Raw genomic sequence first — 27,926 nt, 5'->3', positions numbered from 1 at the left:
GTGCCATCGAATGCTGATGGCCTGCTCATGGCCGGCTCTCCTCCGGTGGTCAGTCACAACCCGGATAAAAACTTCCATCCAGAAATGAGTGATTACAGACGAGATTGGGCGTTACAGCCGCCTAGACTGGCTAGCCCCGAACGACAGCGTGTGCCGCCCCGCCAAGAGCCCTTCTTCTGGGGTCATGTCCGAATATGGCGGGCTCTCTCCTCTGATTTCCGTACCACTTGCACGCTTTCCACTGATCATCAGTCCATGTTGTAAGGTTCTTCTCAGGCTCTCTTGAGCTGTCTCGATGCTTACGACCAAGGAGCGGCCCGGTGGCAGGTCAGCAGCCTGTCCCGTGTGCAACAAGACGGTGAGTTGCCCCAGTTTCCCCCACAATACCAAGCGACCTTCTCCAGATTTGGTAGACTCCCGGCGTCGACCACTTTTGGCTGCACAACCCAGCGGGATCCCGATGTAGCTGACGAAGCTCGTGTAGTTTGCACGGAGCGACACATTACTCCGCCATCAGAAGAGCCATCATGCCACTCAAGACCGAGGTCCGGTACATCGAGTTACCGACGGGACCTTTCGCGCCTGTCTTGCATGTGCTGCTGCTAGGTCGAGATGCTCTGGAGGCTCGCCTTGTGGTCGCTGTGGCGTTCGAAAAATTGAGTGCACGTATCCCAGTAAACGCCGAAAAGGCATCGCAGGAGACGATATCAAGGACGAGGTTGCGACCTTCCAAGTCGAGCCGTCTGTTCAGACTCACGATCAGCCGTATCGTGCTCAAGAGCAGTTCCGTTTCGTCCATCAAGATGGCTGCTCCATGGGCACCGGAAGTCTTCAATATCAGCGAACTGTGCCACAGGGTCACCATGGCCAGCTGAACCAATCGCCACCTCAGCCAACAGATACCAGCTATGCCCATCAGGCGCAGAGGACCTCGATGCAGATCCAGACGGGTGTCGAGGATCAAGCATCGGTGAATCACCCAATCGCCATATCGAGCCAGATTCCACGCGACCAGCACTATGGCAGCATGACCGTGCCGTCGCAGATGCAGAACGAATTCTCAGTTACGCATGGCCCTTATGACTATCCAGCATGGGATGAGCCACTGAACTGGATTCCCATCAGTGTGTACCCGTCGCCATATGAGGGGGAACTAGAACATGATTTCTCCTTTCTTCTTCCTCCGCTGTCCGACTCGTCCACGCTGGGTGTTGATTATGGACCAGCCATCCCGATTGATGCCTCTTCTCAAGTCTACCAGATACCCTCGACCGTTCAGCATCACGAGCAGCCATTTCAAGATGGCCGTAATCTCTCAGTCACTTTCTCTGGTCTTGCTAACAGCCCAACATCATCTGCAAGCAACGAGCAGTCTGCCCCAAGATCGGGCATTGGCTCAGGTGGCCTAGCTGACGGGAAGAAGAGACGCCGTAAATCGGCAGCCACCCTGGACTTGTTTGTCCAACCGCGCCGAAAAAGCAATACTTACGCCTTTCCAACAGAGATTTCATCCGCTGCCGAAGATCCTGACTTTCACCCGAGGCAGTATTGCTCTGTGGGAGCCTACGACATACTATTCGCTGCTTTCGAGCGCCTGTGCAGGCATAGCCAGCAAAAAGCTCCGTTTCACAGCACCTCCTTCCCAGACATGGATGCCTTCAATCGCTATATCGATCTCTATTTCCAGCATTTCCACTCCATCTTTCCATTGTTGCATCGACCGACATTCGGTCACAATTCGCATTGGTCTGTGATACTGGCTGCAGCAACAATAGGGAGCACATTTGCCCAAGCATCGTACACATCGAGTCTGAGGGAAGCTTTCCAAGAGTTTCTTAGGCGAGTTGTCAGCGAAGCGTCTGAGACAGCCAGTGATCTGCTCGATATTCCACTTGCTCAAGCACGACTGCTCAATTTAGTCAGTCTGGGTCATGCCGAGGCAGATCATTTGAGACTCCTTGCGACGAGGTGTCATGCAGATCTTTCACATTGGTGCCTCGAGTCCGGAATTCTCCAGCTGACTGGGTCCAAGGGTCAGGACTCAGATCATGGTCTGGACAGCTCACACTCATGGCAAGCATGGTCGAGCTGGATACAAAACGAGTCACTGCGACGCATTGCTTACTTGACCTGGCTGATGGACACCTCCATGGGGTACCTTGCCAATACGCGGCCATTGTGCAATATGGATGATGCTCGGACACCTCTTCCCTCTGAGGAAGGCCTTTGGAAAGCCGAGACTGCTGAAGATTGGCGCTCGCTCGCTGTGGTCTCGCAACCTATGCCATCCCTATGTGGCGCACTCGAGCACCTGTACACGAAAAAGGCAGTTCCACCTGGCCTCAGCGACCTGTGTCAGACGCTCGTCATCAATGCGCTATTCCAGCGGACATGGGAGGTCGGCACACATATCAAACAGCCGTTGAGCGAGTGGGTCCCGACGGGCAAGGCTCGAGGGTTTCTGAACACGCCATCCAAGGATGATTTTTGGCTTCCCTTGTACCCTCTGTATGCCAACTGGCGTAACTCGGCCTGCGACTGCTTGGACATCATCAACTGGCAGGCAGCCAGCATTGTTGCCAAGGCATCAGGCGTCGAGCACGACTTGATGCTTCATCTCCATCTCGCTCGGATCATACTCCTGACACCATTCCAGGAGATTCAGGACCTGCTCTTCTCATTGATTGGCCGCGTGGGCGACTCATCAAGAGCAAGCTTTTACGTTCATGATGGCAGTTATCAGCCACGCAACCGCGCCAAATTGCCTCAGATCAGAAAGATCACGTGGAGATGGCTAAGAGATGACCAGCACAAAGCCCGTTTGGCTATGGTCCATGCTGGGTCAGTGTTCTGGCATGTGCGCCGGTACTCATCCATGAGCTTCTACGAACCGCTTGCGGTGTACCTTGCTAGCCTGGTGCTGTGGACATACGGCTCGTACAAATCGGCGGCTTTGGAGAGGAATGTAGCAAATGCCAACTCCAAGCCTATCGGAGGCCCGAGCGGCCCTTCTGCGGATCTGACAGTCGTGCAACCGTCTCGGGTTGAGCGCAAGATTCGAGTTCAGGATGTCATCAGCAACACGGAGTCTGCCGCCGCCGGTGATCGTCAAGGATCCGAGGCAGACGCCCAGAAAGGGTCCGGAGCCGATAGTGACTTGGAGGACAGCTCTTCCGATACATCTGGAGCTCAGCCGGAATTCATCCACCTTGACCGTCCGTGCGACGATGAAATGATACAACACTTCGTTCGCAACGGACACAACATGACCGGGCATATGTCGAATGTTGGGGATATCTGCAAGACACCAAGCAAGGTCTTGCTAGAGGGAGCGAAGTTGTTACGGACACGCTTAGGCTGCTGGGGTGTGAGCAGGGAATATTACGATATCTTGACCAGACTAGCTGAGATGCGGAAAGGGTAGCGTACGAATGGCCTCGCCAGACTTGCTCTCGTCAACCCGCGTTTCCCGAATTCTGATAACTGCAGTGATGGTCGATCAAGGGCCGACACTTGGGCGTCACGTTCGCGAGCTGTTGGCCCTGCGATCAGCGCAAGCAACCCAGACTCGGCGCCAGCCATACCAGGGTCCATACAGTGCGGGTTAATATATAAGCTATGCTAATATCTTCTGGCTCTCGCGCTGCTGAATGACGAGGCTGCACCACCAGGATTCGAGTTAGCAAAGCAGCTGCAGATCTAGCTCCAAGCCGCCTAGAGCTCCCCGTTTAGGCTCCACTCGAAGCTTTTTCTTAGCGAGGCTTCTCAGGCACGGGCTCTAGGTGCGCCCCGCCATTGGGCAGCCCTCTCACCCTTGGGCCCCGCCACCAGGCACTTGCAGTTCTCTACACCACGTCATCTACACATCTTCAGCCGCTGAGAAAAGCAACGGGCCATGTTGTTGTGGTTTAGCACCGCTGTCGCGGCCGGGCAGCTGCCGTTGCCTGATGTAGGACCATGTATAAACCTTGAGCAAACAGCTCCGGCGAGCTTCCTTTCCTCTGGCAGTCCTACTGGCCCGGCTCTACCATTGCTGGCAAGACTCTGTGACCTGATAGAGATGGCGCGGACTTACCTATTCTCGGCGTTGGCCATTGCTGCGTGCACTTGCGAGCAAGCTACAGCACAGAACAACCAGCAGACACAGCTGGCATACACGGTGCCGGCAGGCTTCCCAACTTCACTCTTTCCGGCCTACTACATTCCCCCATCACCCACTCAGCAGCCACAGCCTATTATCCACGATGAGGTGCTAAACTACACCTTTCCTCTGGAGCTGACCAACCCAGAGACAATCCCGCAGGAGGGCGAGGATCCAGTTTACTTTCCTGAGCCCATCGGCACGTTCAGCAATGGTACGGCCATCATCGCCGAAGCTCAAGGTCAACTCGAGAACATCCTTGGTGGGGATGGATCCAATTGCACCAAGTGCGTTTCTGCATTAGAAGTCGGGCAGTATGTCGCGCAGAGGGTACCGAAGATGGTGCCACAGTTGCTCATTTCGCTATGCCAACAGACAAAGTTCATGTCGAATGACTCTTGCGAGGTCGAGTATACTGCTGAAGATTTCGGAGCTGTTTGGACTCAGGTGTTGGCTCTGGCAGACATGAAGGAGGATGGACAAGCCATCTGCAATCGTCTCAGCTCCACCTTCTGTCCGCGGCCTCATACCATTCCCTCTGACACCACGTCTTTCTTCGGACCAAAGCCCGACAACGTCACTGTGCCCAAACCAAGTGGCGAGCTCGTCAAGGTCTGGCATGGCTCAGACTTTCATCTGGATCCACGGTACCTGATTGGTAGCGAGGCTAACTGCACCGGTGGAGGCGGCCTCTGCTGTCGTCCCCAAGGCAACCCGAAGTCTGGCAACGTCACCCTCCCCGCCACCCTATATGGCGAGTACAAGTGCGACTCGCCCTACTACTTGGTCGCGGCCGCCCTGCAGTCGATCGGCCCCTTGACAGGAACGAGCTACGACAACAAGTCCACCGACGAGCAATTCGCCTGGTCAATCTTCACGGGAGACCTGACCTCGCACGAAGACCAGAACGAACTCTCTCGGAACTACACTCTCTACGCCGAGACCGCTGTCTATGGTATGCTCAAACACTACATCCCGTCTGGCCCCATCTTCGTCGCCCTCGGTAACCACGACACCAATCCGGAGGCCATTGACAGCCCGCACTCCCTCCCGGGCGCCCTCGGCCAACAGCAGTCGTGGAATTTCGAGCACGTTGCCGGTCTCTGGAAACACAACGATTGGATCTCCGACTCGGCCGCGCGCCAGGCTCGCATGCACTACGGAGCTTATAGTATCAACCATCCAACTTACCCGAAACTCCGAATTATCACCATAAACACAGATTTGTAAGTGCAATGATCTCTTTGCGCCCTAATCTATTCCCAAGTTTTTGAGTCTGGTCACTGATTCGAGTTCCCCCGTGTCTATAGCTGGTACCGCAACAACTACCTCAACTTCATCAACACGACCAACCCAGACCCGTCAGGCATCCAGCTCTTCCTCAGTAAGGAGCTCCTCGCCGCCGAAGCGGCCTCGGAGCGCGTCTGGATCATCGGCCACGTGCTCACAGGCTGGGACGGCACGAACCCACTCCCCAACCCCACCGACCTCTTCTACCAGATCATCGACCGCTTTAGCCCGCACGTCATCGCGGGCGTCTTCTTCGGCCACACGCACGAAGACGAGCTGATGATCTACTACGCCAACAACGCCACCACCCAGTCCGCCGCAACCGCACAGACCGTCGGCTGGATCGGCCCCAGCCTCACCCCACTCACCAACGTCAACCCCTCCTTCCGCATGTACCTCGTCGACACGGGCGACTTCCAGATCTACGACGCCTTCACATACTACAGCGCCGTGAGCGCCAACCGGGTCCTCCCCGACCCCTCGAGTTCCGACACCGGCCCAGTCTTCGAGCTCGAGTACAGCACGCGCGACACGTACGGGCCCAGCGTCTCCTGGCCGGATGCCGCGCCGCTGAACGCCACGTTCTGGCACCTAGTCAGCGAGCAGGTCGCGCGCAACACGAGTCTGGCGAGCGTGCAGAATATGCTGCAGGGCCGAATGAGCGTCAAGACGCCGAATTGCACGAGCACCGCGTGCGCGGAGGCGAGGGCGTGTTATATGCGCAGCGGGAGTGTGGCGTTGGGCAGGGCGTGTCCACAAGGGTATGGGAGCGTGCAGAGCGCTTTCTCACCGAAGGCGTGACATGAGCTACGAGAGTCAAATATTGGGGAGTGGCAAAGGTAGGATAGACGATGGTGCAGATCTGAATCTGGTGTGACGCTATAGATGAGGTAGATCAATGGTCCAGTCATAAGAGGCCTAAGCATGTGTTCCGATATCTTGAAGCATTCCACCCGGGGTATAAGGCGGGCGTTCGTTGTACGCCAGGGTTCTTGGCATAGCCGGCGTCAAAAGGCGTCGAGCTTTCCCCCTCAATAAGGCGTCCTTCTCCTCGTCTTTCACCAACGTACCTACGCAGTATCGACTACACTCGTGCCGCCCTCCCTTGACTGGGTCACGTGCACCTACACGGCAGCCTCTACGTCGACGTCGTTCACCATAAAGTCACGCCAACCCTCCAACTCGTCTAGACGCTGCACCGCTCCTTGCTTCTCACACCCATGGCGTCTCTATTATCCCGAAGCATCCTATCCCCCACCTCCACGATCCAAATCCTCCGCATCGCCATCACCACGCTCCTCTACCTCACCCTCGCCAACTCGCACCCGCCCGCCTCGCAACACCCTATCGCCGCCACACCTTCATCCCCGTCCCACCTCCTCGTTACGGCCGTCCGCTCCACCGCCGTAGCGCCCCATCATGACTCTTACCTCCAGTGCCTCCGCGCATCCCACCCTTTCACGACGTACCCCACCGTCGGAGCCTCGAGTTTCTTGGGACCGGCCACGAACGTGACGATGGTGGTGCTGCCGCCGCGCAGCGAGGAGGGGTGGCATCGGCCGCCAGCGCCGATGTGGTTTGTGCTGCTGAGGGGGAGGGCGTTGGTGAGGACGGCGGATGGAGATGAGGTGAGGATTCAGGGAGGAAGCGGAGGGAAGAAGGATGGAAGCCATGGGGAGCGGGTAGAAGGCCAGATGGTGCTGGCGCTCGATGTGCTGGGGAAGGGGCATTTGACGTTTTATCCCGGCGACGAGGAGTCAGTGGCGTTGCAGGTGCCGTTGGCTGAGGGGTGGGATCTCGAGAGTGAGGTGGGCGAGGGGAGGTGGGAGGTGGTGAGGGAGGGGGCTTGCTGATTGTGGGTTGGGAGGTGGGTATTGAGTTATGAGTCTTTCTTGAAGGACTTTGGGTGCATTAGGGTCGTAAGCTGCTGTGGGGTTTTGGTGATGGTTATTGAGTCAACGTCGGATCCTTCGTGGCTCAGGGTTGCTTGTAGGCGTAAATGGCAGTGTGTTGACATCGAGAATATGACTGGGTTGTCGGCACCAGCATAGTGCTCCAGCCCTTTTGGGGAGCATGACCACCCCTGAAGAGGGTAAGGCTGGGGTACATGGGGGCTAGAAGTTGGGGTGATCGTCCCGCTAGGGCCACCCCACAACAGCAGCTGTGATCTCACCTTGCAGGGACCAGCTCGAGCTCTTTCAAAGGTTCCTTTCATCTCACTCATCTCACTATACCCATCAACACATGCTCTCGGAGTCACAACTCGTCAAATAGGCGCTACATGTGGCTCGCAGTCGAGGACCAGGCACCTGCGCCTAGCCGCAACCGGTGTAGGCATCAGCCCCGGCGAACCGGGGCGAAGCAGGCAACCACCCCACAAGACCCATTGAACAGCCAGTGAGTGACTCAATAGCCAGGCCAAACAGGTGGCCAGCCTGCGAGATGCGGCCATGGAGGGGCATATAGAATGCAGGTAAGTCGGGCAAAAACGTCTTCTCTTCTGGTAGATTCATCACGGTATTCTTCTCAGATTCCTTGAGGATGGGAGCAGGCATGTCTTGCATAAATCGCCTGTTCACGTTCCGTCGCCGCACTCGCCAACTGGGTGAAGAGCAGGCTGGCACAGTGACAAGTGATTCACACGCATCTCCTACTACAGAAGCAGCACTTACCTCCCAGCGGACCAACCAAGCAAGCACAAGCACAAGCGCGAGACACGCGGGGCGTACCTTCCTCTTCACCAATCCACTGAACCTCAACCTGAATTTCCTCACCAACCGCTTCTCAAAGTCGACATCTCTAGGCCCTCCTCTTCTCGACGACCTCCACGCTGCCGGTCTGACCTTCGATACGATGACTCTCGCTGATGACGAGGAAGCCTCATCGCTCCCCCGCAAACGCCTGAAACGCAGCCCTTTCCAAGGCAAGACCCTAACATGCGACTTCTGCACCGATGCTATTGAGAATGAGGAGTACCTGCGCCCCTGCCGCCATTGCAAGAGCACTCTCTGCTACAACTGTGTCGAACACACTTTCACCATTGCCTTGAGCGACCACGAACGCATGCCGGCCCGCTGCTGTGACCGTGTCTTGTATCCAGGAGTAGCCACTGGCGTGCTCGAACCGGCGGAACTGCAACGTTATAAGGAACGCTACGACGAAACCAACACTCCGAATCCCTACTATTGTCCCGTGCAGACCTGCTCCGCCTTCATTCCGCCACGCATGCTTGATGTCAAGGATGGCCACGTCACTTGCCCCCTTTGCGCCACCCAGTCCTGCTTCCGGTGTCGGCAAGTCGCGGACGAAGGCCACACATGTGAGCGCAAAGAAGAAAAGGCCATTGTCGAGACCTACAACTACAAGCTGTGTCCGAAATGTGGTACTGGGTTAATGCGGATGTATGGCTGTGCTCATGTGCGATGCCAGTGTGGGGCACATTGGTGCTGGGACTGTAGGCGGCCAATGCAAGCATGCTATCGCAAGCCTTGCGATCATGCGAGAGAAGACGGCGATGCGACCCAGGAGAGCGATGTCCCTGATGAGGTGAGTGACGACGAGGAAGAAGTTCAAGATGGAGAAGTCTCTGCAGAATCACAGCAACAGACGCAGCAGAATGGCACGGCAGATGAGCACGTATCAGATGACAATGCCCTCAATAATTCGGCACCGTTCGCTGGCAGCTCCGATCTTCCCACTGTGTCTGGCAACGGACCGGAGAGTACACAGCATACATCAATCGGCAATCCAGAGGAACCAGCGCCTTTGTCAAGCTCGCACCACGACACACCAACGGCAGATCCAGATTCTTCTCCAGTCACAGAAGAGTCGCTCGCAGGACCGAGGCCGGCAGGAGACACCACCGCCCAGAGCGCAACCGAAGTACTGACTGACGAAGCTGGACCAGCACCTTCTACCGCCCAAGACAGTGCTCAAGCCCCCGAAGAAAGCACATCTAATACAGTCACGAATCTCGATGACCCTGATCCAGAGGACTGGGAAGCACGATCGCTCGACTTCGGCGACGAGCCAGTTGATGAAAGTTTCGATGTGTGGGGTTGCCAACACAAGTTCCGAGTCTTCAACATCGAATCCGTCCCTGACCACTGGGTCAAGAATCTAGACAGGCAGAAGGGTCTAGCAGTGGAGTGCATGTGTTGTTTCAAGACCGTGCATCTACCTGGGCCACAAACGGTAGTGAAAGACAATAAGATGGGAGATTCACATGCAAAAGGCCGGAAGGGCCGACTGAATCGGCGGCGAGGCCGCTCTCCTACACCATCTGCCACCCTAACTCTCGCCCGCCAAGATGCAAGCATTGAAGATCTTGCAAAGACTGGCGCGGCAGGTAAGGATGATGTGAAGACAGAAGTTGAGAAAGACAAATTGGCTGGGCTTGCCATGGATGAGAAAGAGCTACAAGAGCTACAGAAGGCGGAAGTCCGCAGAAAGAGGACGCTGCTGGCCTACGTCTGCTGGGATTGTGGTGTATTGTACTGCTGGGGCTGCAGAAGGGACGCATTACGGCGCATTGGAAGGGAGAGGGCGATGGAGGTTTGAGTGTTTCTGGTCTCATGCATTGATACGGTCCTGGAGCGAGCGATCCTGTGACGAGATGATTATGATGTTGAAGCATGGCGTTCAGGCGGAGGCGCGCAACGGGCGAAGCACGGTGCCACGAGGCATCCACGGACTGGAAGCAAGCTGTACTGTACAATTAAAATGGCGAGGCGAGGCGATTCATGACGGCGACCGAGCGCTTCCTAGAGTCTAGACTCAAGAAGACGAAACGCAACGAAACGCAACGCAACGGATTAGAAACAGAAACAGAGACTTTTCTTTCTGACCTACGTACCTACCTACCTACCTACTTGTGACACCACAATAACCCTTCCCCGTACGAGGCCTACGGACATTCTCCCATCGAATGACGCGGGGAGGAGCTGAGCTGAGTGAATAAAAACCTCATCACAGCCAGCCCACGTGCCAGAACTTTGACACACCTAGGGACTCGGGGCGTGGATATGGTGATATAGATGCACACACCATCCGCTTGAGTTCAAACTTCGCGACGATGTGCGGCGTTTCACTGGCGGTGCTTGCGTCGTCCGGAATGCATGTCAGAGAGGGTCAGTATAGCCAAGTCAAACGAAGGTCCTAATTACTCTATCCAAGACAAGCCGAAAGATAGATATAGGGTGTCAAGCTCAAGCACGCCGCGTCGTCGGCCAATGCGACTCATTCATCTATTCCTCCCCAGCTCGGCCAGACCGCTTGCCGACAGGTCCGTGCTCACGCCTTCCATCTCAGCAACGTCACACTGTGCTTTGGGAACACATATCGGCCCTCCTTCACCTCGGCTTCCTTCTCCTGAATGTCCACCTTTTGCTCGCCCTTCATGTTGGTAACGTCAATCGCCTCGCCGTTGACCTCAAAGACCTGCACCTTGCCACTCACGCCACCCAGCTTCGTGTCATAGTCGTCCTCCTTATGCATGTTCACCACACAGAGGTTGACCATGCCCTCAGTATCATCGTACGTGGCCGAGACGTCGAGGTAAGGCGTCTTTCTGGTAACGCGAGTGTAGTCTTTGAATGTCTTACCCTTGTAATCATCACATGCGAGTTGAACGGCGATGAGATGACCCTTCATATACTTGCAGAACAGCTCATATGGGCCCCAAGTTGTCTGCTTGACAATACCACTGCCATCCTTTTTGGTCATAAGTGGACTTAGCACGTTGACGGACTGGGCAATGTTGGCCATTGCGACATCGGCTGACTTGCGGACGAAGATGTTCAGCCATACGCCCACAGCAAGAGCATCTGACAATGTGTAATCCTCTTCCGCGCCAGAAGAGCCGACAGCACGGGCAGGCATCCACACGTTCCACTCGTCGAAGCAAATTAAAGGACGTGGCTGACTGGCTGGAATTTGGGCCTCATAGTAGGCGGTATCAATGAAGGCAGAGGCAACTTCAATGTTGCGCTCGGCGGCGAGAGGCGCGGTGACATTCTCATAGTGGTCATATGATGCGGTGTACAAGTGAATGGAGTGCATATCGATTAATGGTTTGCGCTCCTCGCCGAGGTCATCTTTCTTGGTCGCCCGGATGCAGTGCTTGAGTACGGTATAGTCCCAGGAATTGGCACCTTCGGCACCACATAGAATGAGCTGGATGCTAGGGTCGAGGAGTTTGAGAGCTTTGGCCCATTCTGTTCAGGTTAGCCTCTGATGTTATGATCCAAGAGAACAACATACGATGCGCTTTCTCCGCATAAGCCGCTGCAGTTAGCTGCTCGATCTGCCAATCACCCCACATCTCGTTTCCAAGAGCCCAATACTTGACGTTGTAAGGCTCAGGGTGGCCGTTCGCTCTCCGTAGGTTGGCATACTTCGTGTTCTTGGTTCCGTTGCAGTAGTCGAGCCAGTGCAAAGCTTCGTCCAGAGTACCTGTACCGAAGTTGAGGCAGAGGTATGGCTCTGCGCCAACAATCTTGCACCACTTCATGAATTCATCTGTACCGAATTGGTTGGTCTCGACAGTTCCCCAAGCTAGCTCAGGGAAGGCCGGACGTTTGTCCCGCGGGCCAACACCATCTTCCCAGTGATATGTTGCGCAGAAATTGCCGCCTAGACATCGTCAGCTCGTTTCTCCTGTACTTCATCGGTCCCATCACTTGCCTGGATAGCGGAAGACTGGTATGTTGAGAGGCTTGAGAGCGTCAATGACATCCTTCCGGAAGCCATTCTCATCGACGAGTTCATTGTTAGGGTTCTCGGGGTCATAGATGCCACCGTAGATACATCGTCCCATATGCTCGGTGAAGCCAGCGTAGATGTTTCGGTTGATGGGGTTGAGTCTATGATTGGGGAAGACGTCGATGGACGGAGACGATGCGTGGGTGTAGGTCGTCATGACTGCGGAGTGCTTCGCTTAGTGAGGGAACGATGCTGGCGGAGCAAGCCACAAATATGTAGGAGTATGGATAAAACAACGAGTGACGAAGGAGCTAAGTTCCAAGGTCCTAGGATATTTGTACGTGTATGACACTAGACTGCAGTTCTGTTGTAAATCGTCGCCGGAAACTTGCTGAGGTGCCGGCTAAATGGTTAAGTAGCGGGTAGTGGTTTCCTTGGAGCGTGGCCGACGGTCTGTAGAAGTCGACAAGCCAACAGATTGCTAAGAGCTGTGCTTTAAGAAATGCTGCTGTAATATGCTGGAAGTATGTGCTATAAAGGCGGTTTTGCCAGATTGGGGTCGGTATGCCTGATGGAGATGGGATGCGTTGGGAGGGGTATCTCGCCGACCTTCTTAGGCACAAACCCCGCGCCTTCGCTTCTGCCCAAAGAGAGAGCACTGCCGGAAGGAGCGAGTGGTTATCCCACGATTTGACCTACCTGCTGTCACCGGGCGAGTCACGTTGAGATTTCCATCTTCTGCTCGTGCCACTGCGAGCCACAACTGACACAGCACGACGTCTGACACCCCATCCACCGGAGTTGCACAGCATTGGGGAGGCTTTGGAGCAAGAGATATCCACCCACGCCCCCGCCGCGCTCGGAGATCAGTAGCGTGGCATTGAGGGGATCCAGGTGACATTCTCGTAGCCGCTGCTGATGCTGCTGCTGCGGAGCCCGTACTGGGGTTTCAACATCATTGCGTATCGGCATACAAGCCGGAGCTGTGCGTTGAACTGCGGTGGAACTTCAGGACGCATCATTTGGAAAGCCGAAAGACTCGGTAAGCATCACCTGCCGCCGTTGCTAAGCGCGGCGGTGCGTCTAGACGTTGGTCAGGAGCAAAACGGGGACAGGAGTCGGGAAGTGACTGGTTCCTTGTGGTGAGAAAGGAAGGATAGCTTTAGGTGATTGGCAAGGTGCACAAAAGGCGTCGATGCCGCCAAGCTTGAAGTTGTTGCGCACGGTTCATGACCAACTGACTGCACCTGGCCTCCAGTATGGCAGTATGGACTGGACGGGTCTGTAATTCGAACTACTCACATTCTACTGGCACTTTGAACACCGAGTTGGTCCCCAGTCACGGTGTCCTGATCATTACTCACATCGCACTCATCCCACGTGAGACACTGCCGCGGATTTCTCCTCTACCACCTGCTCGAGCCTCCGCTCGATGTCACCTTCCATGTAGCTCTCCTTTGACACACCAATGACCACCCATGGAGCGTGCTCGAACAGGTAATTCATCTCCTCCAACGGACGGCGGGCGGTCTCCGGCAAGAAGGCCCAGAAGAAAACGGCATTGGTGAGATTGCAAACCACGAATAGAATGTAGAAGCGCCATCCGATGTTTTCCATGGCAATCGGTGTGACTTGTCCCTGAGATCAACGTTAGCTTCCTCACCCAGCAGCATCCGAGAGCGGCCACCACTTACAATCATGGTGTTGAATGCAAAGCTCGTCATGGTAGCAATCGAAACACCCTTGCTTCTCGTCCTGGTGTCAAACACCTCGGCTGGAATGATCCACGACAGCGGGCCACAAGTACATGAGAAGCTGAAATTCCAGATCCACGTAACGACAATGAAGCCCCATTGAGCACCGCGGTTGCTAGTCGTGCCGGGAGGAAACACCGCGAGCATGATCGTTGCGATGATGAAGGTGATGGAGTTGAAGAAGTTGCCGAGAATGAGCGGCCAGCGGCGCCCGGTATAGTCAATAAAGAGAATAGTACAGAACTGCGCAACCAAAGCGATGATGCTGCTGATGCCCTGGTACTTGAGCGTGTCGTCCGTGGCGATGCCCATGCGTTCGAAGATGATGGGAGAGTAGTACTGGATCGCTGAAACGCCAGTCATCTGCACTGACGCTTGGATCGCGCAGCAGAGAAACAAGCGGCGGAAGCTACTCCGGCTCCGGAAGAGCTCAATGTAAGATTTGGCTTCGTGGGCGTGCTCGTGGGCGATCGATGCGGAAATCTGGTCGAACTCGGCTCGCACCCAGGGATCCGAGGTGTCCCCATGGGCGTGCAGCCGAGCAAGCACATGGAGTGCCTTCTGTTCGTGGCCTTTGTCCATCAGCCAACGCGGCGATTCTGGAAACAAAAAGATCAGGGCACCCAGGAACAGAGCGGGGATGATCTGAATGCCTAGCGGAATGCGCCATTGCCCGGAGTTGGTCTTGATGTGAACATATGTCGCCCACGAGACCCACGCAGCCGTGAGTGCACCGAGTCCCAGCATGAATTGCTGCAGTGCCGTGATCCGACCGCGGATCGATGGGTGAGCCAACTCAGCTTGATAGAGCGGCACGATCATGACGAGAAACCCGACTCCGAGGCCAGCGAGGAACCGGCCCGCCCAGAGGAAGTGGAGGCTTTGTCCGCCCGTCTGGAGAGCACCGCCGAGAACGAAGATGAGAGAACCAATCGTGATGGTCCAGCGGCGGCCCAGGTAGTCGCCGGAAGGGCCGGCGCCTGCAGCTCCGAAGAAGGCACCCGTCGTGAACATCGACACCACGAGACCCTGTTGGGTGGCATCGGGTGAGAAGGCCGCAGCAAAGGTGTCAGACGCGACGACAGAGGCAATCACACCCAGGTCGTACCCGAATAGAAACGAGCCGAGCGACGCAAAAACGCCCACCAGGAATTGGTACCATTTTGGCGGGAGCGCCATGGTGGTCGATGGCGTGCTGAGCAGCGCAGCGGCCTGCGTAGACCAAGGGGTGGTTGGGTCAGTGAGGCTCACTGCCCCTTGCGAAAAGAAACAAATGGCCGAGTGAAGATTAGTCCGGACGGATCTTCCCCGGATTTGTTGCTGTCCGACTTCTGAATCCAGGCGACACAAACCGGAGAAAGCTGGGGAGGGAAGCGAGGTTCATATACCGCCGAACTGGGAATCCATCATCCCCCTCGTGGCAACGGAAGCATCCATATTGACTAGCGCAGTAGCGTCGAGAAGCGAGGCCATCATTCTCCCGTGCCGATGAGTAGTGTGTGGTGATGTGCTCGGTTGGCGTGTTGCTTGAGTGCGAGTTCCGGTGGATGTTGGCCGAATTGGGAAAATTCACGGCGTAGAAGGCGGTGGCATTAGACGGGGAGGGGGGCTCCACGAGGGGGGACTCCGCTGCTTCTTCTCCGCCTGGATTCCCTGTCCATCTTCGCGGATCAGGGTTGCCGGCGAAAGCTTGCCACGAACGCCCTGCCGGCAACTGTGGTCTGAGATGGTGCTTGTTCATGTGATTGGAAATAATTGGTACTTGACTAACGGCTTTCTCTCTTGCATGCATGACCACACGGTCCTGTACCGTTTACAGCTCATCCTTCGGTGTGTCCTTTGCTTCCACCTCCCTTCTATTGAGCTTAAAGTATCCATCATTCAACCCGCCTTCCACGAAGATTTGCTCAGGATCGTATTCTCGCTGCAGGCGCTTCAGTTCCTTCAGCCTCTCTTTACCAAAACCCATCCATACATCACCGGCCTGGAAGCGGCCGGCATAGTTGACATATTTATAAGGATGGAAGACGCCATGCTTCTTCGTCACTGCTTCTACCGCCTCCATGCTTGACTGAACGGTACTCAACATGAAGTCGTCATCCGCAGAACGCTCCCAGATGCCGGCAATGGATAATAGATGCATCGGACCCTCGTCCGGCTCAAGACCAAGTGAATTGCCACCGCGCTTCGCCATGAGCATGAGTATATTGCGGTAAATGGGTTGAATGGCGACGTTGACGTAGAGGCCTTCGATATGCTTGACCTTTTCAAACATGTCGTGCACAATCACTGCGATCTCCATTGCTGCCTCTTTGGACGGCCGGAACGTCGTCACCGAGTGCTGGGAGCGAAGACCGTTGGGTGGCCCCAGCTCCTCGCCCATCTTGAGTGTCTCGTAGTAGGTCATCATCTGAGGTTGTGAGGGAGCCAAGGTGGGTATCCTTGTGGTTGACTGAAAGGCTGGGGGGACGGTATCGGCGTCGGTGTGGTTGCCATGGATCTGCATGATGACGGTCAAGGGCATGCCAGCCTCTTGGTTGTATATGTACAGCTGCAAAGAGACGGCATCGAGGTCCACTGTCTCCTGTTCCGTCAAGTGAGAGTGAGTTTCTTCCACCACCGCCGGTACCTGGTCCCAGGCGTGGCTGGAGAAGGAGAACCAGAACGCCTTGCTCAGAGGCTCGATGGCCTCTACCTCGAAAGACGTGACAATGCCGAAATTGGATAGTCCGCCCCCCTTCATTGCCCAGTAGAGCTCTGGAGTAGACTCGTCGATTCTCGCGATGCTTCCGTCCGGCAAGACCATTTCGAAAGCAATAATCGTATCCATCCCGAACCCATATCTCTTCGAGATGTAGCTCATGCCACCTTGTTACTCGTCAGTCCCATGTCAAGAACCCTCCCAGAATCAAGCAAGCACTTACCACCAAGCAACAACCCACCAACACCAACCGTCGCCGAGCGCCCGCCAACAACATACAACCCCTCATCCTCAAGCGTCTTGTACACACTAGCCCACAACCCACCAGAGCCCAGCCTCACCGTCCTGCGATCATCAGACACCTCAACATGATTGATACGACTCAGCGAAACCGTAATCCCTCCATCCGTACTGCTCGCTCCGGTCCAGACGGAATGGCCGCCCGACCGCACCGCAAAGTGACACTCGGCCTCCTTCACAGCCTGCAGGATGTGCGAGACATCTGCGGCGCCTCCGGGCTCCACGCGGCACGCCGACACCAGCTCCCCCTGCTGCTGGGCGTACAGCTCGCGGCTCTCGTCTGGAGCGAAGAAGGTGGGGATGCTGGAGTCGAGAGCGAGTTTCGCGCACTGGCGTCTACTCGTCAGTAAAGGGCAGATGGGAAAAAATTCACGCAACGGGCGCCAAACTTGCAGTCACTTCACAGGCACTGGACCCATCTGATGCGAGCAGCAGTTTGGCATGCTCGACGGTTTCATCCGGCGGTATGGGTGCCTTGCTGTAGCGAGCCCATGTTGGGCTGAAGAGGGCTAGGGAAACAAACAGTATGGAAGATGGGATTTCAAGATACATCCTGTGGTGATGACGAGACGAGGAAAGGGGGTGCCTCCAACGAGGGACGCGAGTTGCGACTGAGCGTCGTATTTGAGGTTGGTGCTGTGCATCGCAGCAGTCACGGACATGCGGAGCTGAGACGATGCACGTCGGCCTTGCATTACGGCTGGACGCCCTATGTTATAAACCAGTGTCTTCGTGCACAGGATAGGCAGTCTATTCGCCGCTTATCGTTTCCTCAGTCGATCAGCTCAACCCGGACGTCTTGGCGGCAAAGCAACACTAGCCCCATCTAGTGGCCCTCGGAGGCTGCGATTCCTGTTACACAAGCTGACGTGAATGTCAGTAGACAAGGACAAGTAGGTAGGATGAGCTGTGATAGAGAGTGCAGATCTGGTCATGATCACTCTGCAAGGGTCAAAGCGGGGAGAGAAGATCTGTGGTCTCATTCGTAAGTGTCGCGACTTCTATCAGCGGCCTCGCAACAAGCAATTGCCGACAAGTTGTGTCCACAGGGCCCGAAATCCGAGATTCGACGCTCTAACACAGTTAGGCCACACTTTCACGCAGCTTGTCTGTTGTTAGACCTTTTTCCCACACCTCAGCCCAGAAACCTTCTCTATACAGCCGGAGCACCTCGAAGCCCACCTCGATCGCGATCAGCACAATGATAGTCCACTCGAGGAAGAGGCCATGCTTCTCGCTGAGCCGCTCTCGCAATACGTTCGCAATCTCGCCCGCGTAGTCCATCTTCTCGTTCAAGACCTTGATTCGAATGCCAACATCGAGGGCTCGTCCAACTTGGTCATAGTAGTTCTCGAGATTCAACTCGTGGCGTGAATCCCAGAACAGATCCGGAAGCGAGTCAGTAAGCTCGGAGTAGAGATTGAGCTGAGCACGAAGCTGAAGGAGCTGGCCCGTCTTGCGAAGAATGAAACTCCTGGAAAAGCGAAGTGGAAGCCGAGAGCCTTTCGACAGAAGCGAGGGAATGCCGGCAGTCGAGGCAAGGTAGGTAGAGAGGTTGGTCTCGAGGACGGCGAGTTTGGTGGAGCGTGCGAATCCAGAGGAGAAGGCGATTTTGGTGAGGGCGGAATCAATACTTTGGGGTGCCGACAACGTTGGGTCCTCCACAGCATTCGAGTTATGCGGCTTGGTGCCGAGAATAATCGTATCGCCACGAATGCTGCTGATCTCGCGGTTGGGGTCCTCCACATAGTCGAGATCTTCCGACTCAATAGGCTCTCGATGGGGGTTGACAGCAGCTGGGAGAAGAGTCCTGGTCGCAAAGTAAGAGGTGAAGCCCTCAGGTAGTGCCCAGGTAACCAGAGTACCAGATGGGAAGATAAAAACGTCACCGACCTCATGAGCAGCGAGGTCTTGAACAGATACATTCGAAGAGCGGTAAATCGATGATGTCGGAATCTGAATATGAACGACTTGCGGGTGAAGGCCTGTATTCAAAGGATCCGGCTCATAGCCTTTGGATCGTAGTATTTCCACCACTTTAGCTATGTCAAAAGTTTCAGCAACAGCGTAGGCAGTCACCAGCTTCGGTGCTTGTGATTCATCCTGGAGAGGCCCGCCGTGGACATCTTTCCCGACTTTGGATCGCTGTGCTTCAACGGCTACTCTCCGCAGCGACGTTTTGGCGCCGGTTGGTCTGGCAGTTTTTCTTTTCTGCGTCTGAGCAGCTTCAACTCGGGGTGTTGAGGCCGGGCTATCTGCATCTTTGGGGCTGGATAGCACAGCATTCGACGAGAAGAAGTCTCTCCGGCGCGGTCGCTGAAAGATTGGGGATGCGTGGAGAGGCCGCAGGCCCGGTTGCCTGTAGATGTCGACACCAGCTCTGCGACACTGGGTACATATGAATTGACCACCGAGACCCACAAAGGGGCGAATACCTGCGCCTTGCATGATCTAGAAGGCGGTGGTGGAAAGCTTGCAGATTCGCGGTGCCGTCGATGTTCTTTGTCTCCGCGCCGCAGCCGAGGAGGCTTGGCGTATATCATGCGCGTGATCGAGCTCCGCTGTACCTTCTCCGTCTTCTACATGACGCGACAACAGTGACCTATAACTCGGATGGCGGTGGGGGAGGGCTCTTCAAGCCCAGAAGATGGCATAAAATCCACCAGCCAAGAAGATGGTCCCGCCGAACCGAAGTCGCCCAGCAGCAATGAGTCTGATGGCAACGATGATGAAGAGGAAGAAGAGGAGCCGCGCTTGAAGTATGCAAACCTGACCAAGAACTTGGGCTCGCTATATCGAGGTGGCGATGCGGCGAGCTCATTCTTCGTCGCCGGCGAGAAGCTCATCATCGGTACCGACAATGGTAGCGTCAACGTCTTGACTCTCCCCACCCTCGATGTCCTGAAGCGCTATCAGGCGCACACTGCCGCGGTCCTGTCTATCTCAATATCGCCATACCCTCCGCCTCTGCCTACGTTGAAGCTCGATGCGACACAGCGATTAGTATCCGAGGCCGCACAGCAAGAGAGGGAGGCATCCCCCGCGAGACAGTCGCCTACTGGCAAGGACAGTCCTCGGCAAATTCCTGTCCCACAAACGCCTGCAAACCAGATATACATTGCCTCCTCGTCGCAAGATGGCAACGTCTGCATTCAGTCTCTCGTGGATGCAAAGGACGTTCAAGTCCGAAACTTTGCTCGCCCCGTGCAGTCCGTTGCTTTATCGCCCGAATACAAGTCCGATCGGAGCTACCTCTCAGGTGGCCGTGCTGGAAGTCTCATTCTGACAGTAGGTGGTCAGATTGGCCAGAAGACGAATGCTACGACCACAGGGACTGCTGCCGCTGCCTCAGGATGGCTCGGATCTATGGGACTTGGGTCAAATTCTGGGTCCGACAAAGTCTTGCACAGTGGAGAAGGCATTATCAGCACCATTCGATGGTCACTCTCTGGCAAGTTCGTGCTCTGGGTCAACGAGCAGGGCATCAAAATCATGAGGTCCAACCTACACCTAAGTAGTGCTCAGTCAGGACTCGAGTGGAAACGGATCAGTCACATTGATCGGCCCGACAGGCCTGCCTGGGAAGACATGGCAGGGTTTTGGCGAGCAAGAGTTGAGTGGATTGACAAGAACAATCTTGAATCCGACAACAGAGATACTCAATCTGACCTGAAAGCGCCTTCTCCAGCTAATGGAGGCCTTGCGGCAAGCTCCGAAGAAGTGCTCGTTGGCTGGGGTGACAGTGTTTGGATGATTCGAGTTCTTCCGGGCGATGAGCAAGCTCTCAAGCTCTCGAGCGAGAGTAAGCCTCGAGCCGAGGTCACCACGATGTGAGCTTCGAGGAACCCGTGCCAATAGCTTTACTAACTTGTTTAGTATACGATTTGACGACTGTACAATATCTGGAGTTTCGTTATATACCCCGTCTACGCTTTTAGTCCTGGCATATCTCGAGAAGAAGCAATCCGCAAAGGCCACTGATTCATCAAACGGCGCAAAGAAGGGACGACGGAAGCGCAATGCTTTGGAACCAGAGCTCCGACTCATTGACATCCACACTAAAGAAGAGATCGACTCTGATACCCTTACCATGAGCAGATTCGAGACTTTGACCTCGCCTGACTACCATCTGAGTATCCTACCGCCAATGCGAGTTCCGGCTGGCCTCGCTCAGAGAGGTTATCTTGGTCAGATCGGCGGTGCCATTGGTACTGGGATGACGACTGTCGGCTCGGGCCTGTACACCGGCGTGGAGACTGTTGGCCAGGGGGTGTGGGACGCCACCATGTATGGTCCACGGAAGCTAGGCGCCAACAGGCTGTTCAGTACGGGCGACAGCATACGCAGCGGTCGACCAGATTCGGACAAACAACTCAGTGGCAAAGAGCAACGCAATTATTTGACCGGGTGGCTTCCCGGATTTGGATCCCTCGCAGGCCAACAGGATGAGGAGGCCAGGGACGTTGCACAGACCAGGGGAATGAAAATATTCCTCTTCAGTCCATTTGACTGCATTGTCGCTGTCAGAAGAAATTTGGCAGACAGACTCCAGTGGCTAGTCAGTATGGAGCGCTACGAGCAAGCTTGGAAGCTCTTGGACGAGCATCCTGAAGCGGCCGGCGCCATTTCAGAGCCCTCCGATTCGAATCCAGAAACTCCTTCGAAGGCAAGTTCTATTGCCAAGTCAGGTTCGGTGACCAGTGGACCGTCTGCACAAGGGCGACAGCACGCCAGTCTGGCGGAGTTCTTCGCCGATAACACATCGATGACCAGCACTGTGAAGGGGAAATCAGAGAAATATTCTGCCACCGAAAAAGAGAAGCGAAGAATCGGCGAATTGTGGCTTAAACAGCTTGTGGCAGCCAAGCAGTGGGTAGAAGCAGGAGAGGTTGCAGGCAAAGCGCTCAACACAACAACGCGATGGGAACACTGGGTGTGGATCTTTATCAAGAACCAGAAGTTTGATGAGATTTCGCCGTATGTTCCGACTCTCGACCTTACGCCACCACTTCCGTCACTTGTCTTCGAAATTATTCTCGGCCACTACGTTGCGATTGATAGACAGCGCTTCAGAGAGCTTCTCGACCAGTGGCCGTCTGATATCTTCGACATCAGCAGCATCAGCACTGCTATTGAAGGACAACTCGCCTCCGTCGAGCAAGGCTCCGAGGATAGTCGCATACTTCAAGAATGCCTGGCTAAGCTCTTCCTCGCCGATGGCCAGTACGACGAGGCCTTGCGATGCTATATCCGCCTCCAGGATGCCGATACTGCTTTGACCCTGATTAAGGATCACCACCTTATCGAAGCGATCACCGATGACATCCCCGCATTTGTTCAACTGCGGGTCTCGGCGCAGCAATTGAAGTCAGCTCCTCGGGAAGAGCTCGAGGACCTGGCTTCGGAGCCTATCAAGCTCCTGGTTGATGAGGCTGAGCATGGTGTCGTTGATCCCGCATCGGTCGTTGAACAACTGGATGCCGCCGATCTCTCCGTCTTTCTGTACTTCTACCTCCGCGGCCTCTGGCTGGGTGAGGGAAGCGGGTCCAAAGCGCCCAGTACTCCTCTTCGGGGTCACCATGGCCGACTCAACAGCCTCGCCGCGGACGCTGGGAAGATCATCGTCGAGCAATTTGCGGACAAAGCAGTGTCCCTCTTCGCTGAATATGACCGACCTTTACTCTCCGACTTCCTGCACGCCTCGACTGCCTACACGTTCGATCTTGCTGTCAAGACTTGTGAGCAACTCCATTACGTGCCTGAACTAGTCTTCCTCCTCTCCAAGACAGGGCAGATGAAAAAGGCACTGTTTCTCATCATCGACGAACTCAACGACGTCAAAGCAGCCATCGACTTTGCCAAGGAACAGGACGACAAAGACCTCTGGGACGACTTTCTGGAGTACAGCATGTCACGTCCACGCTTCATCTCTGGCCTCCTCAGCGAAGTCGGCATGGCGATTGACCCAATCACACTCGTGAAGCGCATCCCCAGTGGCCTTGAGATTCAGGGCCTGAAAGACGGCCTCAAGAAGATGATTCGCGAATACGATTTGCAAGACAGCATCTCCAGCGGCGTGGCACAGGTGCTGGCTAGCGAAGTCGCTGTGAGAATGCAGACCCTGCGTCAAGGGCGACGTAAGGGCATTAAATTCGAAGTCCCTCTAACGCCAAAGAAGGAGGCTGCGTTGAGCGAATCACAAACACCAAGTGAGCAGGGTACTGCTACGCCAGGACAGAAAACGGAACAGCAGCGTGGTGAGCTAGGTCATTGCGCCTCCTGCCACCGTCCGTTTCGGCCCGAAGGCGAGAAAGAGACCCTCGTCGGCTTCGCGTGTGGTCACGTCTACCATGTCTCGCACCTGCTGCATGGCCCAGACGCCGAGGGCGAGGGCCCCAGCTACCTGCCAGGTCTGCATAAGGGGAGAGACGGAGAACATGACGAGGACGAGGATAGAGGCTTCACACGGAGCGTCGGTCCCAAGGTCACGAACGCAAGGTTACTCCGGGAGAAGATCGCGCTGGTCGGCGGGTGTGCGGTCTGCAAAGATCAGAGGGCGAGGGTCCGCGAGGTCGAATAGATACGTAGGTGGCATGGCCGCATGTGAGCCATTGATATGACGTATAGAGCAGGACATGAATAGGTATAACTAAGCACGGTGCTGTACCTCGAGCTTCTTCTTGTCGAACATACTCCAAGTGCGTACCTCCAGCCACACGGTATTCAGGCATATATATTCGGGCGCAATGCTCAAGAGTAGTCCAGATCTCCCCCCCCGCTGAGAGCATTCACTCGTTCCATGGCTACCCCGCCACCGGCACACCACTAATGCTCCTCCTCCTCAATCAGCCCGTAAAGACCGTAACCCGCACACCCTTACTCCCCGCCCGATACAGCGGCGTCACACCATCACCCACGATCTCAATATCCCTGTAGCTCGTGTCATGGAGCTCCAGCCAGCCCAGATCGGTCGGGAGGCGAACTTCCTTGCTGCCGTACTTGCTGAACACGGCGCCGACGGTGAGGTACAGCTCGGTGTGCGCCAGGTTGATGCCGATGCAGGCGCGGGAGCCGCGGGAGAAGGGGACCAGGTACCGGTCGAGGGTGGGGTCGTCGAGGAAGCGTTGGGGCCGGAAGGCCATGGGGTCCGGGGGGAAGTAGGTCGGGGAGTGGTGGATGAGGAGGCCGGTCATGGAGAGGGGGATGCCGGGGGGGAGGACGTATTGCTTCGCGGATTTGGGGTTGCTGTTAGTAGTGATAGTAGTAGTGGCGGGAGGTTTGGCCGTGTAGACCAGTGTCTCGTCTGTGGCGATGCGCTGTAGGCGTGTGCTGATGCCGCTGCTCAGGCGGAGGCCTTCTTTGATGACGGCCGTCAGGTAGGGTAGCTGCTGCAATTTTGCGGAGTCGGGGAGCTTGTCGGGGTCGGTGATGACCTTGGCCAACTCGTCTTTCAATCGCCGCAGCTCTGCCGGCTGCTTGAGGAGATAGTATGTGATGTCTGAGAGTGCCGCTGCGGTCGTGAGTGTACCTGCGATGACTGTCACCTGTCCATCTTGCCACAGACGGTCAGGAGACTTTTCGTGCTCGGGTAGGTTGCCTTGCAGGATCTCGTGGAAGACGGTCGTTTGTGAGCTATACTCGGAATTCGTTTCTCCACGGCGACGGTGAATCTCAGCCACTTGTCGTATAACATTCTGTGATCTGGTGTGAGCCATAATTGGTATGGTCGAGATGGAAAGACACGTACCTGTTGCAGGTTGATATAGCTAGCCATCACCGGGTTCAGAGCAATTTGCGCCGCAGGGGGAAGCACCTTCATAATGCTCAACATCCATGGCAATTGTTTGACCAAGTGACCCAGCTTTGCGCCCGCCTCGCCCGCCTCTTTGAAGCTTGGATCGAAGTCTGGGGCGAGCAAGCGCTCCTCACTGCGTGCGAACGCATACTCCATGACTATGTCTGGGCCCCATCAGCACAATTCTGACCGTGAGAGATTCGTCAGACCATTGGTGAGTGCAGCATAGGCCAACGACAACGTCATCGGCTTTTTGGAAGCCTCAAACTCTTTGAAGCGGACTAGCAGATTCCTGATGCTGGCTTCTATACGTGGTTGCAAGCTCCGCACCTTTGCCGTGGAGAAGTAAGGGTTCAGCGCCGACCTGCGAAGTCGATGGAGGTCATGGTCGTCTGTCGCGAACGTAGCTTGAGGCACTCCGCTCTGTTTCGTGAAGAAAGACCACTTGTTCCGTTTGCGCGTCGAGCCCGTGTAGACTTGGTCGTAGAAATCGGCATCCTGGATGTGGACTTCTTCGGGGTTGATGCGCACGATGGGGCCGTACTGTTCATGCAATTCCCGGATCTTCCAGATGTATTGACATCCCAAGACCACATCGTAGTAGAATTCGTACCTGTATTGTTGTATGAGACACTGGCACTGCTATGTTGAAAGCCGCCCCTACCAGTATGTAAGCTTTGCGAAAGTCGGACCAGGGATCTCCCGTTGGGGACAGAAATACAGCCGCCAGGATGACAGAGCAAGCAGATAGGCCAGCAGCAGCGAAGCTCCCGCTGTCCACAGGGATCCCACCGACAAGGTGGTGACGTTTTCGACCCACGACATGATCAGTGGAGAGTTCCAGACACCTGAGTGTCGGAAGTCGAAGCACAAAAACCCCAGCCAACCTGATGATCCAGAAACTCTTGGTCGAACAAGAACGGTCGGTATCCTTAAGGTTTGATGATGCCCAAGAACAACGCATCAGGCGGAGGAAGAACGATTCCTTCCTGACGCCTCGGGCGGTACTTGATCTGCGCCGGCCGCCCCGAACCTCCACGTTACCGGCTGTATCATGCCTTAAAGGGCCCAAAACCCCTCCCAAGAGCGTCACTTTAGCAGCAGCTAAGCGTCAACGGCTCTCCACCTGGAAGCGTCCTAATCAATGATGGCGTTCATCCCAGCGGATGCGAATTTCCCACTTCCGACCCTGAAAAGCATGTAGGCGATTTCTCGATCGTCCAATGCGAAGTCGTCCGGCGGGTCGCCAGCGTTACCCGTCTTGGTAACTAGCACCCGTTCGCGTAACCGAAGGGCCCATGATGGCGAAATCCTGGAAAACCACATTTCCAGAAACTCGGCACATGTGCTTCGATGTTCTCTCTGATCCCATGAGTATACTGCACGGATATATTTGTACCTACCGCGCAGATACAACACGCGTTGCAGTCAACGTCGCGGAGCAAGTCAACGTGTCGTCGACCCTGTAACGAGAAATTGCCATTTATGGAGGAACCAGTTCGGCAAAACGAAAGCGACGAGGTTGAGGTGCAGCCACCTCGAATTTATATCCATTCTGGCTGGAACACTCACAAAGAAGCCAGGTCGCCGCAGACAACATCAACGATGATGACTCTGCATATGGAGCGAGGTCTGTCGAGACTGTTGACTTGTTGTAATGTTACCAATGCACTGACAGCATTGCCAGTGAAACCTCCTCAATGACCACATCCTTGGCATCCCATGTGTTCGACCATGTGAAAGTTTGCTCAGCTCCAGGTACTTCTGCCATACTAACGATGTGTATAGATACGAGGCACGTTACACCATGTGGTGATAATGCCTGCATGCTGTGCCAAACTAACTTTGCGCCAGAACGGACGCAGATATCAATTACTCTCAGGACAACAATCTTACATGTTTGTATGAATGACCATGGCTCGGACGTGGACGATACTAACGCACATCAGCCTAATGATGAAGAAGAGCAGGACCGGCTGGATATGCTGCATCACATCTTTTTGCTGGTACAGGACGGCCAACTTTATACAGCCCCGATCGAAGATCCGAAACGAGTACTGGACATGGGAGCTGGCACGGGGATTTGGGCTTTGCATTTCGCAGAGTGAGGGTGCAGACAAGCGACTCCTAGGGTTATATTAACGTGATTCCAGTCAGTTCCCGGACGCAGAAGTTATAGGTGAGCCTATTCTTTTTAACAGCCTCTGCTGTTGCTGATTGTGCCAGGAATTGACCATGACCCTATGCAACCTAATTGGTAGTTACCTGGCCATATTAGTATCAGAATGACGTCTAACCGAAACCAGGGTTCCGCCAAACTGCCGGTTCATAGTCGACAATCTCGAGGACGAATGGGCTTATCCGCCACACCAAAAGTTCGATTATATCCACCAGCGCAGCATGTGCGGCAGTATCGCCGACTGGACTCGATTGTACCAACAAGCCATGCAGCATCTCCAACCCGGCGGCTGGCTCGAAATCCAAGAGTTTGAAGTCTGGTTCTCCTCGCAAAAGCCCGGGGGATTGCCCGACGACTCTGCTATCGTCCAATGGCAAGGTCTGATCGACGAAGGAAGCACGAAGTTCGGACGGCGTCTCAGCTACGCAGGCTCGTTCCACAAGCATCTCGAGGAAGCTGGGTTCGAGGACATTCAAGCTCGACGCTTCAAGGTAACAGCCCGTTGAAGATGGGTCCTTGATGTGGTACTGATCCTGTAACACAGACTCCTATTGGCTCATGGCCTGCTGATCGGAAACTGAAGTCGATTGGCGTATTTCTCCAAGCACAAATGATGGATGCGCTGGACGCAGTTACCTACGTGTATTTCACCCGCGCCCTCGGCTGGACCCAAGACGAAACCCGCGTGCTGCTTGCTCAGGTTCGGAAGGAGTTCAGCGATCGGTCTCTGCATCTCTATACGTATTGCTGGTTTTATACAGCCCGGAAGCCAATGAGTAAAACTGGGTAGAACCAAGCGCATCGATCGACCAGCTTTCGGGTTTGAACAGGTGTGAGCGTGTCGCGGTTCAAGTCATCTCGTAGAACTGTCCTCTGCGCGATCTTATGCTTGCTAGGAAACCCAGCGCACACTTGTTTCTGGAAGAAGCCACCGCGACATGATATATCAGGGAGCTCACTGTCTGGGCAAGGGGACCTCCGCCACAATGGTGGGAACTAAACCGTAAAAGGCTTAGTCTGAAGCAGGTTGACTTCCCTCGTGATCGTGGCCATCGTTTTTGGGA

At 55.2% G+C, this 27,926-nt stretch overlaps 11 protein-coding genes across 11 annotated transcripts; 6 read left to right on the top strand and 5 right to left on the bottom strand.

The window, feature by feature from the left end:
* Positions 1-527: 527 nt before the first annotated feature.
* On the top strand, positions 528-3,424 carry HMPREF1541_09469 (uncharacterized protein; the record flags this gene model as incomplete). Its single annotated transcript, XM_008714143.1, has 2 exons — positions 528-666; positions 699-3,424. 2 exons carry the CDS (start codon positions 528-530, stop codon positions 3,422-3,424), a joined length of 2,865 nt encoding a protein of 954 aa, XP_008712365.1.
* Positions 3,425-4,060: 636 nt separating this feature from the next.
* On the top strand, positions 4,061-6,232 carry HMPREF1541_09468 (uncharacterized protein; the record flags this gene model as incomplete). The annotated part of the gene is made up of 2 exons (XM_008714142.1): positions 4,061-5,367; positions 5,452-6,232. 2 exons carry the CDS (start codon positions 4,061-4,063, stop codon positions 6,230-6,232), a joined length of 2,088 nt encoding a protein of 695 aa, XP_008712364.1.
* Positions 6,233-6,651: 419 nt separating this feature from the next.
* HMPREF1541_09467 (uncharacterized protein) lies at positions 6,652-7,284 on the top strand (the record flags this gene model as incomplete). Its single annotated transcript, XM_008714141.1, has 1 exon — positions 6,652-7,284. One exon carries the CDS (start codon positions 6,652-6,654, stop codon positions 7,282-7,284), a length of 633 nt encoding a protein of 210 aa, XP_008712363.1.
* Positions 7,285-7,984: 700 nt separating this feature from the next.
* HMPREF1541_09466 (uncharacterized protein) lies at positions 7,985-9,991 on the top strand (the record flags this gene model as incomplete). Its single annotated transcript, XM_008714140.1, has 1 exon — positions 7,985-9,991. One exon carries the CDS (start codon positions 7,985-7,987, stop codon positions 9,989-9,991), a length of 2,007 nt encoding a protein of 668 aa, XP_008712362.1.
* A 732-nt stretch (positions 9,992-10,723) lies between these two features.
* On the bottom strand, positions 10,724-12,350 carry HMPREF1541_09465 (uncharacterized protein; the record flags this gene model as incomplete). The annotated part of the gene is made up of 4 exons (XM_008714139.1): positions 10,724-11,646; positions 11,693-12,064; positions 12,112-12,130; positions 12,165-12,350. The coding sequence occupies 4 exons, from the start codon at positions 12,348-12,350 to the stop codon at positions 10,724-10,726; spliced, it is 1,500 nt and encodes a 499-aa protein (XP_008712361.1).
* Positions 12,351-13,504: 1,154 nt separating this feature from the next.
* Positions 13,505-15,066, bottom strand: HMPREF1541_09464 (uncharacterized protein; the record flags this gene model as incomplete). The annotated part of the gene is made up of 2 exons (XM_008714138.1): positions 13,505-13,771; positions 13,828-15,066. 2 exons carry the CDS (start codon positions 15,064-15,066, stop codon positions 13,505-13,507), a joined length of 1,506 nt encoding a protein of 501 aa, XP_008712360.1.
* A 634-nt stretch (positions 15,067-15,700) lies between these two features.
* On the bottom strand, positions 15,701-17,440 carry HMPREF1541_09463 (uncharacterized protein; the record flags this gene model as incomplete). The annotated part of the gene is made up of 3 exons (XM_008714137.1): positions 15,701-16,755; positions 16,812-17,224; positions 17,262-17,440. The coding sequence occupies 3 exons, from the start codon at positions 17,438-17,440 to the stop codon at positions 15,701-15,703; spliced, it is 1,647 nt and encodes a 548-aa protein (XP_008712359.1).
* A 531-nt stretch (positions 17,441-17,971) lies between these two features.
* Positions 17,972-19,336, bottom strand: HMPREF1541_09462 (uncharacterized protein; the record flags this gene model as incomplete). The annotated part of the gene is made up of 1 exon (XM_008714136.1): positions 17,972-19,336. One exon carries the CDS (start codon positions 19,334-19,336, stop codon positions 17,972-17,974), a length of 1,365 nt encoding a protein of 454 aa, XP_008712358.1.
* A 165-nt stretch (positions 19,337-19,501) lies between these two features.
* On the top strand, positions 19,502-23,468 carry HMPREF1541_09461 (uncharacterized protein; the record flags this gene model as incomplete). Its single annotated transcript, XM_008714135.1, has 2 exons — positions 19,502-20,718; positions 20,765-23,468. The coding sequence occupies 2 exons, from the start codon at positions 19,502-19,504 to the stop codon at positions 23,466-23,468; spliced, it is 3,921 nt and encodes a 1,306-aa protein (XP_008712357.1).
* Positions 23,469-23,733: 265 nt separating this feature from the next.
* Positions 23,734-25,508, bottom strand: HMPREF1541_09460 (uncharacterized protein; the record flags this gene model as incomplete). Its single annotated transcript, XM_008714134.1, has 4 exons — positions 23,734-24,582; positions 24,636-24,847; positions 24,893-25,296; positions 25,348-25,508. The coding sequence occupies 4 exons, from the start codon at positions 25,506-25,508 to the stop codon at positions 23,734-23,736; spliced, it is 1,626 nt and encodes a 541-aa protein (XP_008712356.1).
* Positions 25,509-26,579: 1,071 nt separating this feature from the next.
* Positions 26,580-27,652, top strand: HMPREF1541_09459 (uncharacterized protein; the record flags this gene model as incomplete). The annotated part of the gene is made up of 6 exons (XM_008714133.1): positions 26,580-26,585; positions 26,633-26,787; positions 26,837-26,862; positions 26,910-26,940; positions 26,990-27,353; positions 27,407-27,652. 6 exons carry the CDS (start codon positions 26,580-26,582, stop codon positions 27,650-27,652), a joined length of 828 nt encoding a protein of 275 aa, XP_008712355.1.
* Between the last annotated feature and the right edge of the window lie 274 nt (positions 27,653-27,926).

Source organism: Cyphellophora europaea (assembly GCF_000365145.1).
Source record: "Cyphellophora europaea CBS 101466 unplaced genomic scaffold supercont1.10, whole genome shotgun sequence".
NCBI lineage: Eukaryota > Fungi > Ascomycota > Eurotiomycetes > Chaetothyriales > Cyphellophoraceae > Cyphellophora > Cyphellophora europaea.
This window is presented reverse-complemented; position numbering and strand designations above follow the sequence as displayed.